Here is a 16,292-nt window from a genome sequence, read left to right as displayed (position 1 = left end):
GGTGAGTATGCCAAACGTTCCAGTGATGATTTTATGTTCAACTGGGTCTAGCTATCAAAGCTCAATATCGAACTTACTTTTTTAATATATTGTATCTGTTGGAAGTTGATATCCGAATGAGGTTCCCTCATACAACAAAACCATTGGGCACCATTGGGTGCCTCCACTGACCACTCCCGAGGCTGTCGCTACTAATGAAAACCTCCACTCCATGTCGGATACAGGAATATCCACTCCCGAGTCTATGGGAATACGGGAGCCTCCAGTCCGTCTTCCGAGCCTATGCCCATGTGTACTCCATACAGGAGCCTCCACTCTCGAGTCTGTCGGATACGGAAACCTCCACTGTCTATTAGTAATGAAAATAGAATAGTTATATTATGAAGAAGTCGTAATCCTGGGGCACCTACTCCCTACTTCCAGAGCACTATTTTGCACCGGCCTACATCGTACTGTACTGTATGTGTAGCCGGGATGCAGAATACCCACCACGTGGACGCTCCCCGATACATAAACATGAAAGTGTAATTAATCCATCAGTCATGGAGCCCCACCCCGACCCTGTCACCTGTCAGTAGTACCTATCGGAGCCGACGCACGGCCGCGCCGCCGGGGCCACTGTTGACACTGGCAGGTGAACTGAGCTCTGTGAGATGGCTCTCGGGACGAGTATTTATAGGGCTCCGGCCGGCGGTCGTGCCAAGAGGAGCAGCACGCCGACCGGCCGCCGTGCAGCCGCCGTGCCGACGCCGTGCCGGCGCCGAGTCCAGTCGGAACGTCCCTGTGGCAGTGGTGACCGGTGATCTGGATAGAGGAACAGAGGTGCGCCGTCGACACACTGCCGGAGAGGGAGCGTCGGCAGTGCGCCGACCCCGTGACCGGCGGTGACCAGAGCTGCTGTATCAGCTGTCCTGCAGTATGAAGTTCCTGCTGCTGTCGGCTGTACTGCTGCTGCTGGGCACAGCATCCGCCCAGCGCGCAGCTACCCAGCAGCAGACGCCAGGTTAGTCCGTGGTCCGTGGCCCGTGTCGCTATGTGCGATAGAAAAGCGCCATCTGTAAATGTTACACGCTGATCTTTGATTCAGTGATTCATTGATAACTGATCATTGATCAAGTGCGTGACAGATCTCGCACTGTCCCTGACGGGTTATAATTAAACGGGCGGTTATTGACGTTTATTAACCCTCGCCGGCCAAGGGGAGGGCGGGTGCCCACTGCCCACATAGGTTTTTTTCGCGATAACTCTGAACACACTGGAGATAGCTAAAATTTGACATACCCAAATGACGTTTGATTCAAGTCGGTTCTTGTGCACCAACAACATTTTCAGTCCGGTCAGGTCACTGACCTGTGACGGCATAAGTGAGCCTCTGCACGGTCCTAAAATGTCGCAACCTCTCATGGAAACTGTTATTTTGGCGCTAGAAATGAGATAAAACTATCTAAAGCACATGGAATCGTGATTGCATGCACTACCTAAAAGCTTCAATGCTTTATTTATGCGTCGTTGACTTTGTGTGAAGCTATTTATGAGGTCACAAGGGTCATATAAGTTGTTCGTCGATAGCTCCCGATCGAATTGAGCTAGCGAGCCGTAAAAAGTACCAATGGACTTGGGAAGACCTGCCAAAGCGAATAATAGGTATGCAATATGACCTCCTTTGACCAGATTCGTGACCTTAGCCGCTCTGACCTGACCTTGACCCTAGGTCAACTTCTTAAGTTGACCGCACCCAAACAAAAATTAGGCACCTACCTACCTAATGCACCTATATAGCATTCGACGCACCTGAGTATGGAGAACACAACGGTAACAAAATCGCGGCTATAGCGGCTATTTGCGACTATTTCTGGCGAAGTTATTTACCAAAAACCGAACCCGTAACTGTACATACCCTGATGCACAGCTCTGACCTCAGAGGTACTGGTTGACCTTAAAACAAAATTCGGTACCAGTCGCCGGGTCTTGTAACGGCGCACACGCTCGTTTTTCCGCAAGGCTCAATTAGGGGCGAAGCGGCGAGAGGGTCGTAGCCATCACCCCCTCCTTCGGCCGGAGCTTATGTAGGAAACCAGTAGGTTCGGCGAGGGTTAAAATCTAACACATTTCAGCCCGAGCCGTGTCAGCATGCCGGCCGATCCCTGGAAACAGCACAACCCCAGTTCGTGAAGGTGAAATACGTAAATTGTGATAAGTCGATGTGCTTTTTATGTTATCTAACAAAGAAGTGTCCAGCTACGCTCTAATTGGGAGCTATATTTCTTTTAAAAGGGTCCTTATCAAAGATGGAACAAAGTGGGGTTAAACAATCTGGACACTAACTACATATGCTTAAATAAAAACACAGTCATGGTACCCGCCGTCTGTCATTTTAGCACTTGTATCAGCGCATATGGGGCAAACGAAAGAAGAAAACCGGGAAATGACTAGTTTCCACAGAACCCCTCTTCCCAGGTGTGCGCCTTATCCTGTATGCGTTTAGTTCATTCTCACAAGCTGAAGATTAGATTAACTGAAATCACTTAACTGTGCCCATGCCTAATGTATCCCTACTAAAGTGAAGCTGCGGCACCATACGTAAGCATGCATGTAAGTAGGTACAGAGCTACATGCGTGTGTAAGTCGGTCGCCCTAGCTCTCGGTCAGTAGGCCGCCGCGGTCTGCCTCGCCGCTATTTCGGGCGATTACTCAGAGGGAGCGCCCGTTCCCGCGCCGGTCTGCAGCTCGCTGTCCGTTCCGAGAGGCACGTGTCGGCTGTGCGGCTTTGATCGGACAGGCAGCCCCGAGGCAGGAAGGGAAGGGGAGGCCTCCCTTCGCTATCGTAACGACGTAACCCCTCCCCGCGGCGAGGGGTTACGATACTGAGCAGAGGTGCTAGCATATCCAGGTGAAAGGCCGTGAGTGCAGGTGTAAAGCGTGTCAAGAAAAGTTATCTAGGCTCACATTGTCCAGATTGACGTTTCTAAATCGATTGAATTTGAATAGGAATGTATAACTAATAGGTGTGCACTTTGCACGTCACCGGTGCTAAAAGCATTGTTTATGCTTTAGCCGTCTGCTAAAGATACAGCTTAGGCATATTGTCGCGGGCGGTTCATTGTGAATGACCAGAAAATTTCTTAAATAGTTTAAAGTTAACGGCCTTGTCTCATGTCTAATAGGAAAGCGTCTCAGGAGGCTTTTCAGGCCTCCGGTCGAGAAAGTTTGTCTTCGTTATAATTGTTCGAAATGCAGTTAGAGATAAAGTAAGTGATTAATTGTTACATAACTATAAGTTTTTTTTAACAAACAGTGTAACAATGTAACAAAAGTTTTTTAGTTCTTGCATTTAAATGTTCCGGATTATTCATAGGGTCACCTGAGGTCAGGTCGGGTGCCAAGGGACCTTCCTTCTTGATAGATATCTCAACAGCCAACCCATTGTAGAAACTGCTTTTTAGCGCCTAACTGCTCAATGCTGATTTGTTATGTCCCGTCCTCTCAAAATGCGATCTTTCGCTTTTGCATTTTGAACATAACATGTCATGTCGCTTTACGGTCATTTGAGGTCATCGAATTTTTCCGTCAATAACTCCCGATTGAAATTGAATGAGCGACTCGAGAAAGGCATCAATGACCTCAAAATGAGCCGCCAGATCTAATTGTATGAAATATGATCTTCATCGACCACTTTCCAGACATGACCTGCTTTTACATGACCTGTAGCTGAGGCTAACGCCCAAGAAAGAAGGCAGACACACGGTTCAACGTCAGCGGAACCTACTGGTCAACCCCTAACGGTGCGGGCCCTTGCACCAGTATCAAATGCTTCAACTGTTAGATTGACCGGGGCCTGACCTATCTATATAAACAAGAGACGCCTGTCGATAGAATGTCAACAGTGCTACACGCCGCGCTGGTGAAGCAGGCCTGACCCTAACCTGACCTGCCACTGACCTGACCCGCCTGTGACCCCGACGACAGAATGTCACCAATGTTACACTCTGGTGGAGCGGGCTGTCGAGGAGTACCGGCGGCTCCTGGCCAAGCTGGACGGCCTGCTACAGACCATCGGCACGGACCTGTCCTCCAGCGAGGACCGCGAGTTCCAGCGCCAGATCTCCATCCTCCGCGTCAACATCAAGGACCTCAACGATGACGCCCGGCGCGCCGTGCTGCGCGGCTCGTCGCCGCTCCTGCTGCTCGGCGACCTCCAGGTCAGTTAGCGGTCAGCCGGGGTCAGCAAAGGTCAGCCGGGGTCAGACCAGGGTGAGCCGGGGGCAGTGACCTGGTCAATTAGAGTCAACCACTCACAGATTAGTCAGAGACTCGCACCCTCCGGGTCATCTGAAGATGGCTCCTAACAGATCAGGCAGGGCTTATTCATCTGAGATAATTAACATACATGGCTTCAATTTATAAAGGCTTGGTTGGACCACTGAAAATTTATTTGCAGTTTAAGTTTCTTTGTGTTTGCGTAAAAACGAATGGTTTCAACTGAACTTGGGGAAGTAGGGGAAGTTGGGGCAATGCCGGAGTTGGGGCAAAGCCGAAATTCGAGATATTTCTATAACCGTACGACATGAATGCCACGTCTCAGTGATGCTCTGAAGCTTAAGTGACTACAATTATCGCATGTTTGTTACGAGTCGTCATTTAGAATACTCGTACTTCGGCTGTGAGGGCGCCAAAAGCGTTTTCAAGGTACGTTTCCATTGTACTACATGCGCCGTTGAAGCTGCATTTCTTACTCATTATGCTACCGTTTTTCTGGCCAATTCGGTCAAGTAATCTTCAGCATGTCTTTGCATAAGTGTGCTGCCTATTTGAAATTTATACAGCACGTTTAAAAGTTATGGGCCTGCAAATGAAAGTATGGCTGGCTGGGCTAATGCCGAAAACGTGCAATTACGCACGTTAAAGCACGCTACGTGAACTTTACTGCTGTAGAATAGCAACGCGAATTTTTAGTCAAACAAATTACACTTTCAGCCGGCACAACGGCCTGTTACCTATAAGGAATGATTTACCTGGCATTTTCTTATTATATCACACAATTATAACTTCCAGTGTGCACCAAGCGCCCTCAAGCTCTTAAAACGCGTGTCAGCTTTGATGAATTTTGGATAAAGTTTGAGATAAATTGGCAACACATCAATGTCGGCATTCCTCGTAGATCATTTATCCCATTTTCGGCTTTCCCCGCAGTCCGGGGCAACGCCGAAAAAGTCAGTTCTTTGATATTTTTAGTTTTTGCGCCTAACGGTATGCGAATTCATCAAATGCGCCTGGTATGTTTGAAAGACAAAAGACTGGCCTCTCGAATGACGCCAACAAGAATAGCTTATGTTGTCTACCTTGCATGCTACGGGCGTCAGAAAAAAAGTATTCGGCGTTCCCCCAACTTCCCCTACACGCATTTGCATAACGTCTCATCTCTCAAGCTCCGATCATTATCAGCATGGGTAAGTTTCGTTTATTATCTGCCGGTAGTTTATTATCTGCCGTTCATTATCTACCGGCAGTATTTGTTTCGTTTATTATCTGCGGCCAGTATGAGTTGCTCCGTTTATTAGCTGCGGCCAGTATGAGTTGCTCCGCTTATTATCTGCTGGCAGTATGGGGAGATCCGTTTATTATCTGCTGGCATTACGCGTTGTTCCGTTTATTATCTGATGGCAGTATGAGTAACCCCGTTTTATTATCTTCCGGGCCGGCAGTATGAGTCGCTCCGTTTATTATCTGCCAGCTCAGTATGAGTAAGGCCGTTTATTATCTGTCAGCTCAGAATTAGTTCGATATGCATATTGTCCGCCAGAACTATAGGTTGTTCAGTTTATTATCTCCCGGCAGCATATGTTGTTCCGTTTATTATACCTACCGGCAGCATGTAACTCCCTCCAAACCCTGTCGGCAGGAGCGCATCGAGGTGGTGAAGCGGGAGGCCGGCACACTGCTCGTCTTCATCGACCAGTCACGGCTGGTGACCGGCCAGTGTGATCGCACCATCACCGAGGCCGAACAGATCATTGCACGGCTGGAGGCCGCGCTCAAGGGCGCCTTCGCCTACCTGAACGGCGAGGGCCAGGACGCACTGCTGCTGGCCATCAAGCAGTCCCAGCAGTTCGGCCTGCAGAGCGCCCAGATGTCGCAGATCGCCCGCGAGGCGCGCCAGCTGGCCGAGCGGCACGAACAGGAGGCCAAGGCGCTCATCTCGCGCACCGGGCTGGCCGTCTCCAACTCGACGGCCGCCTATCAGCTGGCCTACACGCTGCTGGAACAGCAGACCAACTACAGGTCAGTCCGCCGGGCAGCCGCGCACAGCGCTGGACACAATAAATCAATTACAGGTCAGTCCGGGCAGCCGCGCACAGCGCCCCAACACAACGAAACCAACTACAGCTCAGTCCGCCGGGCAGCCGCGAACAGCACCCCAATACAACTCAACCAACTACAGGTCAGTCCGCCGGGCAGCCGCGAACAGCACCCCAATACAACTCAACCAACTACAGCTCAGTATAAGAGCTTAGGTCAGTTCGGCCGGACAGCCGTTCTGTGTTCCGACCCCAAAAGGTGACCCGACCTCGATCCGGACGGAGTTACCTTTACTTTTTCGGCACAACTTGACCCGTTCAGTACCCGTTTCGAACAACGCCTATTTTGTTTTATGTTGATGTGACGCAGTGGAAAGACAGAATCACAACGTCGCCCAATTTTCCGGACTCAGATCAGTTGGTGGTCCTACACATCAGGTTAAGCTTCTGTGCCGTCAGTATTTCCCATTAGGCCATTACCTAAAATCCAAACTGTAGCCATGCCGGTTGACTGAATTAACCAATCCACCGGAGATCAAAAGTATAGTGTGATCGTCCCATTACACGACGTCTTAATCTAATTTATCACCACACGTCGTTTTAATCCCATCAGACACCGTCTGTATTGACCGTCCCTCCAGACTAGAGATGTCAATCGGATACCAATATTTTGGTGAACTGGTGAACTATTGAAGTGAACCCTCACTAATATATAAGAGGCTGATAAATCGGTATAAATTTGGTATTAGCCTCATGTTCCTAGGTTGGTTCGGTTTCGGTCTTTCCTCACGGTTTTGGTTGGTATTTGGTTTGGTATCGGTATTCCGATTTTCTGTAATTGACATCACTACTCCAGACCCTCCAGTCCCCCCCCCCCCGCCCGACCAGTGACCGTTAGCTGTGCCGTCCCCCTCCCCCGAAGCCATCTAACCTCTCCCCGCCGTCTGACCGCCCGGTCCGCCACCTCCTCAGCTCGGAGATCGACCTGCTGACGGCCAGCCTGACCAGTACCGAGCTGCTGGTGGCGCAGACGCGCGAGCTGGCGCAGCAGGCGCAGCGAGAGGCCGCCGAGGTGTACGAGAACGCCTTCAACCTCTACACCGAGGCCAGGGCCGGCTTCGGCAGGTTCGACATCGACGGTCTGAAGAGGAGCGCCGACTACCTCAGGGCCGATGTAAATAACCGTAACCCTGCTCCGCTGGACTATTATAGAATGATTTTGCCTCACATAGAAAATGATAATGCCTGTACGTATAGTCGGTCAAATATGTATCTTTCCCGGCCGCCAAGTGGCGCTACGGTCTGGATTCGATAGTTGGCTGAGCCCACACCCCAGCTGCCCTGGCGGCTCTGGCGGCCCTGTGACGTCACGCGCGGGGGGCGGAGCTACACAGCGGCCGGCTGGAGAGTGACCGCAGACCAGCACTGGACGGCCTCGCCGCCGGGTGCTCCGGCGGGTCTGGCCGGGAGAGGCGAGCAAGCGGATGCGTTAGGAATCTAACGAATGTGAGGGCAGCGCGATGGTCTAATGATGGCTGTGCTTTCATGCGCCGTGTAAATTGTAGACTGAGTGCTATGAGCTATCAAAGGATTATCTGGTGTTTCAACAGGGGTCGCTGACCTAAAAATTAAGATGGTTGCTCTTGATACGATTGAATGCTTGGTGATATGATGATTAGCGCAAGAGAAATATTTAATCGAATTATGACCGGTTATTTTTTGATAAAGCAAAAACTTTTTTCATTTTTTTTGGCATTAACGGGAAAGCGTTAAGCCATATCTACTGAAAATCTTAACCTGCGCCGGGCCGGGGGGGGGGGGGCGATTTGCGCCCCCCCCCCCCAGGTTTTTCGCAGATAGCCGAAAAACGGCGGCGTGCAGCGCCACCAAATTTTGCATACCTGTTTTTCCATCTATTGCGCATACTGTGTGCGAATTTTGACCTTATATGACTTAAGGTCAGGTCAACAGGTCGGTTTGAGTGACCTAACGTCACAAAAAGTTTTAACTTGCACCAAAGCTACAACTGTTGACCGATCGATATGAAACTTTCAGGAGTTAGTCAGGGTGACAATATCCACAAAATGTATGTCTCGGATTTTTTTATCTATGACCTGAGGTCAGGTCAATCTCACAACCTCCCCATTATAAGTCAATGGGATAAATTTCAACTTCATCTGAATGCCACCCGATCCACACAATATATTCAGGATCATGGTGTTGCAGGTCCCTGGTGGTCATTCTACCGAAAGATGTCACCGGTGACCTTTGGAAGGTGTCGCTAGGTCATCCGAGGTCACCTGAGGTCACCAGCGGGGGTTTTCTGCAATAACTTTTGAGTGAATAGAAATAGAGACTCCGTTCGACGTTTATCATGTTTGTCTGATCAATGCGGATCGAATGATATGCAACATGACCTATTTCAGTCAGGTCATGACCTTGACCTTAGGTCAAATTTTCAACTTGACCTTTCGAGGTCACATGATATAGCTTTCGATGCGCTTTGACAAGCTAAGAACGATGACGTTCGAATCGATCCTTTATCTTGTCTGGATCAAAAGCTATTTAAAAAAAAAGGATCAGAAGTAAAAACGTTTTGTATCGCTCTTTCGAACGCCGCCTACCGCTTGTCTCTACGACGCTCAGGAGTCGAGTTAGACGGGGGGGGGGGGGGCGTAAAACCGCCCCCTCCTAAAACAACCTCCTAAACCAACCCTCCTAAAGATTTCTGCAACCGTTCTACCCTCATCACTCAACTGAATAATTCTCCCCTTTTCAAAAACGGTGCAGTGATACGGCATCTCAAACCTAGAGCGACTACACTCAAGTTCAAGCTAACGGTCTCCACTCTCCAATTCAGATACCTATCGAAACCTTTCCGCGACCCGGTGCTGTGGCTCAATCAGTGGGCCAGCTGGCCGCAGACCATACCCGCAGGGCATGAACCTTTGACCATATTAGGTCAACACGCCGTGGCCCCAGCCCGCTCGCCAGGTCCGCGCTCATTGGCCGACGCGGCAACCGCACAACCTGTCCCCTCCCCTCCGTAGTACTCGCAGCGGCCGGCGGATTCAGCCAAGTTACCGACCTGCCCAGCTTGGGGAGGGCCGGCCGGGAAAGATACATATTTGACCGACTATACATAGGTACTAGCAGAGAGCACTACATGCTTATGCACATAAAGGTGTAAGTGCCTTCTGCTGCTAGCAGTTTTGTTATACCTACGTTCTCCATTATCACAATTTTTATTTTAGATGCACATTTCGTGGAAATTGTTCTTAGTTTTCATTTTATTTATGCAACCATAGACCACTATAGGTATATAGTGGTCTATGATGCAACACTTGAAATAAAAATGCAACTTCATTGATAATAGTTAGCAACCCATCTTGACTTATTTACATTTCGGCTAAATCTATGCATACCATGCACGGTACCATATACTTATACCTACATCGCCCACCGGGCACCGAGAAGCCATGCGGGTGCGATACGATCACACGGGCATCGAAAGGCCATGACTAAATTACACTATGCAACAAAAAATGAAAAATTTTCTGTTCCTGGAAAGCGACCGAATTTTTCTTATTCATTGGGTCCTATTATAACCGAAATGGGCATTAGTTTTGATCTGAAAATGCTTTTCCGGTTTTCAGAGACGATTTTCGATTTTTGGCCCCGAAATTCGGTTTTTGGCCCACCGTGTCCGATGTAATTGAGTAATCGACTCGCAGTAACTTTCATCGCCTTTCCTATGCCACAAGCTTTCGAATGATATCTGGTTTTGCATATTTGCGTGCAAAAATAACGTCATAAATCTATGTTAAAGTAAGAAAATGTTGAAATTTTGTAAAAATTTGACATTTTGTTCGATTTCATTTCAAAATAGAGGAAAAACTAAAGGCCCCATCCAAATTCTGAGCCCAGTTCCTTGAAGAGCATTCAATTTCCGTTCGGAAGGTACCTTTTTAGTGCATTTTATCGGATTCCTGTGGCGTCCAGATTGAGTTAACCTAAACACATATCCTAAGTCATATCACATAGCATTAACCTGATAACGTATGTTAACGCCATAGGATCAACGAGGGGTCAACTGAGGTCATTTTGTTGACCCCTTGTGACCTCGGGTCACACGCAGGAACTTACTTTTGAGCAGTCCTGTCGCTCAGAATCTTGATCTGTTGGGGGCCCGTTTTTCAAGTGACTCAATCTGGACGCCACAGTAAACCGATAAAATGCACTAAAATAGTACCTTCCGAACGGAAATTGAATGCTCTTCAAGGAACTTGGCTCAGAATTTAGATAGGGCCTTTAGTTTTTACTCTATTTTGAAATGAAATCGGAAAAAATGTCAAATTTTTACAAAATTTCAATATTTTCTTACTTTAACATAGATTTATGACGTTATTTTTACACGCAAAAATGCAAAACCGGATATCATTCGAAAGCTTGTGGCATAGGAAGGGCGATGAAAGTTACTGCGAGTCGATTACTCAATTACACCGGACACAGTGGGCCAAAAACCGAATTTCGGGGCCAAAAATCGAAAATCGTCTCTGAAAACCGGAAAAGCATTTTCAGATCAAAACAAATGCCCATTTCGGTTATAATGGGACCCAATGAGTCCAAAAAAATCGGTCGTTACTCAGGAACAAAATGACTGTTGCATAGTGTTATTGAAGAAGTTAGACTGGCTACCGCTAAAGCGTTAAATTCGCAACAGATGACAGGTATTCATTATTCAGGAGACTCGCTGGCCACTGGGTAAAAGAGATTATCTGTAATATGCATCCGAGCATTCGTGCGCAGTAGCTGGTAGACTGCGCCGCAAGGCAGTTTCCTGGAAGGTAGACTGTGCCGCACGACACAGCTGTACTCCGGTGCAGTCCGGCTCCGGCCGGCTGTCTGAGGCGCTGTGCGTAATGTGCTGAGGCGGTTCGATTGCCGGTAACGTTAGTGACTTTAACTTGTATTTTATGTTTGTAAGGGTGCAGAAGCACTGTCACTGATCATATGGTAAATAATCCCGACGCTGTTCACAGTTTTCCTGTGAGATATCCAGTTTGCCTCGCTGTTGAGGCGCGAGAGCCGTCTAAAATTATTTGTTTACGTGTAATGTTAGGTAGGTATGCCCTGAACCCTGGAGGAAAAAATTAAACATTAAAAGATTTTGATGGAATTCACAGCTGTTTTCCATCATTTTATAACATCATACCTACGTCCTTCAAGTCCCGTGAGAGTTTTCTGTAGAATATAAATTGCAGAATGGATAAAATGAATGAATCAGAATGCATGAAATGAACACCAAACTCAGCCCCCGTGATTGTCAAGGGACATTTTCTGATCAGATAGCTCTACGATAGACAAAGGGTCTATACCTACACGATCGTATATATAGGTGTGAGCGGTAGGTAATTCTTACTGTATCGAGGATAAAATCATTTTGAACATCGATCTCTCAGTATGTAACTTTTTGACTAGCTCGTTTGTATTTTGAGCCGGATGCATGTCGGTTGATCCCGGCCATGTGCGTCGTTCTCAGGCGCAGCGCCTGAAATCGGAGCTCGAAGAGCTGACCATCCGGCACGGTCCCATGCTGGACGGCCTGCAGAAGGACATCAGCTCGCTGAAGATCCTCATCGAGCGCGGCTTCAGTCAGCAGATGGCCGCCAACGAACTGATGGTGGACGTGACAGCCGCTCGCGACAAGGTGAAGACGCGGCGGCTTCGCGAGCGCTCAGCACTCCGAGGCAGAGAGAATACCGTGACCGTATAACAGTTCTGTGGATGGATACATCAGCTGTCACTTTGTGTTTTGACATTATGACGGGTTATGACGTATAACGCAAGTATGATTCGATTAATTTATACCGACACCCGGAACGGGCTACGTGACCATATGTGGAAGCACTGGGCAAGGGATTTCAATATGTCAAATGTTTAAATTGTGGCTAGTGACACTATGAGATGACAACAGCACTGGGACTGATAGCACTGAGGGTATGTTCAGTTTTCACTGCCAGGCCGTCACAGTTCACACCGTAGCCTTTGCCACGGCAGCTGTCTGGTGACACCCTCTCCCACCCTTTCAGGCTCGTCAGGCGGTGGCCGCCGGGGAGCAGACACTGACTGAGGCGCAGAAGACGCTGGAGACGCTGCTGCGCTTCGACCGGCAGGTTCAGGAGTCTCGCGAGCTGGCGCAGGCCGCGCTCAGCCGCGTCAGTGACATCCTGGCCATGGTGGAGCTGGCAGAGAGTCAGACGCGACAGGCGGGCCTGGCGCTGCAGGGCGCCGATCGGGACGCGGCCGTGGCGCGAGACGGAGCCGGCGAGGCCGAGGGACTGGCGGAGGAGGTTAGTCGAGTGCTGACTGCTGAGGACACTGAGGGTCTGTGAGGGCCGGGGGGGGGGGGGTGGGTTGTAGGTACACAGATGCGGTACCGCGTCGCGCCATTTAACCGATATCGCTGATTTGCGCTCGATTACCCATGGACAGTCTCAGTGCCCACTCTGCACTAAGTCACCATCAGTCCAATCACTTGCAGCGTCCTAAGCGAGGTCTTAGTTCCTTTACGTCTATAACGCGGCTACATGGCGCGCATTATATAATGCGCCATTATAATGCGCCTATGGCGCGCATTATGGAGAAAGTCTCCACCTCTGTCATTACGACGCCCGATCTTGCTGGGAGAGGTCAATGCGGGCGACTGACCGGACCGTATCTCACCTCACAGGCGTACCAGGAGGTGGTCAGAATCCAGACCGAGACGGCCTTCACTAGCGAGCGGGCCGCCGCGCTGCGTGCTGAGGCCAGCCGAACCAGCACCCAAATATCGGAGACAACAATCAGCGTCGAGCGGTACGAGCGACAGGTGAGTGGAATCTCGTTCCAGATTGCCACTCCTTCGGCATACGGGTATATGAGGTGTACACCGCCGCGCTGGCTCAACACTCTCGGCTCCACTGATTCTGCTGTTACAGATGTGCTGATGAGTTTAAACCAGCCACAACATAAATTGATATTTATATTTAAAAGTAGCAGCAACCGATCGGTAAGTGCACATCTCTCCCCGTCACATATTCACACGCCGCGTCCTCCTCAGGTGACGGTGGACTCCGCCCTGGCCCGGGAGGCTCTAGAGAAGGCCGGACTGGCGGCCGGTAACGCGCGCGACGCTCAGACGCGTGTGGAGGCCGCCCTGAAGCTGCTGCAGGAGCTTTTAGCGCAGCTGGCGAGCGCCGGAGACCTGGACCTGGCCGCCCTCGAGCAGCTGGAGAGGCGGCTGGCTGCTGCCGAGGCGCAGCTGAACGAGGCCGAGCTGCTTACCAAGATGGAGGAGTTCAGGAGACACCGCATCCAGCAGGACAGAATGGTTAGCGCGGATGGGATAGCTACTACTTTAGAACGGGAAGGCTTTCGGGTGGTGGAAACTGAGATATGTAAAGGGCATGCCTACTCGACTTTGCACAAGTGTTTGGTGCCAAGTTGAGGTCATCCCTTTGTACATAAATGCAGGATTAAACGTTGAGATAAAAATGTACCAATATGCACGGAAAATGCACGCTGAAATTCGATAATTAAATTCACCATGGTCCATGCGCCTGATAAACCTAACGAAAAATGACCAACAGAGCTAGTGGCTGGCAAACAGGAGTTTCCTCCGAGACAGACGTCCCCAACTCTGACCCGCCCTGACCTCGTGCCGCGGTATCGTCCCACAGGTGAAGGACTACGAGAAGGAGCTCGAATTCCTGCGCCAAGAGGTGTACAACGTTCGGGACATTGCCGAAGCGCTGCCCACCGGCTGCTACAACCGCATCACCCTGGAGCCCTAGATGACGTCCCTGTCGGCAGACGCTCCTCGACCGCAGCACTCAGGAGCATTAGACGACGTCCTGTGTCGGCAGGCACCCTCGGGCAGCGCGCATCTCAGACCAAACGTTAGCCTCCGGTCTGTGTGGTGGTTAGTGCGTCAAGTGCGGTGAAAAATCGTGCAGTGCTTATTTCTCGAGCACTTTAATGTTATTAACGTCTTACAATGTGCATCAATCGGTAAACTTTTGTACTTTCACAAGCTTCTTTTTCAGTGTTCGATACAAGCGACATGTCAATTTTTACTGCAGGTTATGTGCCAACCCTGGCAGCGATTATTAGATCAGGGTTTCAGCAATGCCTGTATGTTACGATTGAGAGTTTATAGCCTCCTTTTCGATGCACGTTTTTTTTCTCTTGTTACCAGAGCTTTTCAAGCGTGATATGCTAACTGATAGTAATAGTTGGTTGTCAAGTAACTAATTAACGTGCATTCGCATTTTATTAGGTGATCGGCGGTATCTCGGTTTTGTATGAAATTGTCATGTCGGTGGTGTCGGTGCCGGTAAAAAACATAATGACGTGACTTTATTTGCGTGCTCGTCGAATACATTGTCTGAAATAAAATAAACCATGAACGGTTCTCTAGATCATTATATGAAAGATAAATTACTATTAATAGCTTACCCCGTATATGAATATGTAATGTATGTAGGCACAGCCCAATCCATCGTCATAAAAATGCTTTTCCTAATTAACATAAATAGCTTCCCTCTGTCCGGCAGAAATAGTTCGTTAAAGTTAACCAGTTTACAAAAATATAGGCATTCTTATATACGTGTAAATGTACACACGAAAACTTTTCAATGCCGCACCGCAATCTTTACGGTAATCAGTACCGAGAAAGCAGGGAAGATGCGTAAGAAGTATGAGATTTCAAGCGAGGGAGGAAAACGGTTCAGTTCGTTAGGGAGGACTAAGAACGACAAATACGGAACCAGTCTCAGGCTTACCGATCACCAGTATCGGGCCCGTATTTCACCAGTTCAGAGTAAAGCTCACCAATCACCAGACTCAGGCTGACACTCACCAGTCCAGAGTGAGGCTCACCAATCACCAGTTCAGAGTCAGGCTCAGGCTCTCCGGTCACCAGTCCAGAGTCAGTCCCACGTCGCGGCGCGCCAGCATCGCCTCCAGGTGCCTCCAGCCCCGCTCGTCCAGCGCCGGCGGGTCCAGCACGGTGACATGTCGCAGCGCCGGCATCAGACGCGCCAGCTGCGCCAGACAGTCGCTGTCGCACCAGCCGACCGTTAGCTGGCGCAGCGCCACCAGCGGCGCCAGGCTGCCGGACGCCAGCTCCGTACCTGTCTCCACCAGCAGCACGGGATCCAAGCGCAGGCTCTCCAGCAGCGGGCAGGCCGCCGCCAGACGGCGCACACTGACGCACCCGAAACTCTGCCGGTACTCGGTGAGACACGGCACTGGTCGCCGCAGGAAGGCAGGCTCCTCCCAGCTGTCCCCGCCGCCGGAGAGGTGGACACTCAGCCGCTCCAGACAGGGAAACCAGAGCGGTGAGCCACCACAGGCCGGCGCTGGACCGTCCAGCACCGAACACTGCACGGCGAGCGTCTGCAGCTGCGGGAACAACCGGTTCACGAGTGCCGCGTCCACGGTGTGTTGGCAGAGCTGGAGCCGGCGCACCTGGTCGGAGGGCAGAGTGGCCAGCCGGCGGCGCAGCACGGCGCGCACCAGGCCGCCCAGAGAGGCGGGCCGCCGCGCCCCGGTGCCGGCCTCGGACGCGGGCCGGACGCACTCTAGTAGCCGCAGGGTGTGCAGGCGCGGCGCGGCCGCCCGCACACCGGCCGCCGCCGCTCCGCACAGGTGCTCCAGCCGCGCTGTCTCCAGCTGCGGCAGCCGCGGACCGACACGGTACCGACACGAGCACCGCTCCTCCGCGGGACCGACTCCGGCCGGCGCCGGCTGACCGGTCAGCGTCAGCACCTGCAGCGCCGGGAACAGCTGAGCCAGCGCGCTGATATCCCAGCAGCCGCCAGCGCGCTCAGAACGCAGCTCCAGCTGCTGCATCGCGGGAAACGACCGTCCTGTGAGCAGCTCTCGGACCGCGTCTGGGGTAGGTAGACGCACACTGAGCCGCTCCAGCAGAGGACACTGACTCAGCAGACG

General features: G+C 50.7%; 1 protein-coding gene across 2 annotated transcripts; it reads left to right on the top strand.

The window, feature by feature from the left end:
• The first annotated feature begins 701 nt into the window (after positions 1 to 701).
• LOC122369963 (laminin subunit gamma-1-like) lies at positions 702 to 14,746 on the top strand. Of its 2 annotated transcripts, XM_043345150.1 has the most exons (10): positions 702 to 1,003; positions 2,115 to 2,174; positions 3,967 to 4,199; positions 5,900 to 6,279; positions 7,269 to 7,470; positions 11,839 to 12,006; positions 12,389 to 12,649; positions 13,030 to 13,167; positions 13,399 to 13,668; positions 14,018 to 14,746. In XM_043345150.1, the coding sequence occupies exons 1-10, from the start codon at positions 919 to 921 to the stop codon at positions 14,129 to 14,131; spliced, it is 1,911 nt and encodes a 636-aa protein (XP_043201085.1). In that variant the 5' UTR covers positions 702 to 918; the 3' UTR covers positions 14,132 to 14,746. The 2 variants fall into 2 exon arrangements, with proteins under 2 accessions (XP_043201085.1, XP_043201086.1); XM_043345151.1 differs by lacking the exon at positions 2,115 to 2,174 and having other exon boundaries at positions 706 to 1,003.
• Positions 14,747 to 16,292: the final 1,546 nt, after the last annotated feature.

The sequence above is a fragment of the Amphibalanus amphitrite genome, unplaced genomic scaffold (assembly GCF_019059575.1).
Source record: "Amphibalanus amphitrite isolate SeventyFive unplaced genomic scaffold, NRLGWU_Aamphi_draft 001086F_arrow, whole genome shotgun sequence".
Taxonomy (NCBI): Eukaryota; Metazoa; Arthropoda; class Thecostraca; order Balanomorpha; family Balanidae; genus Amphibalanus; species Amphibalanus amphitrite.
The sequence above is the reverse complement of the archived record's forward strand: the minus strand, read 5'-3'. Positions and strand labels throughout refer to the sequence as shown.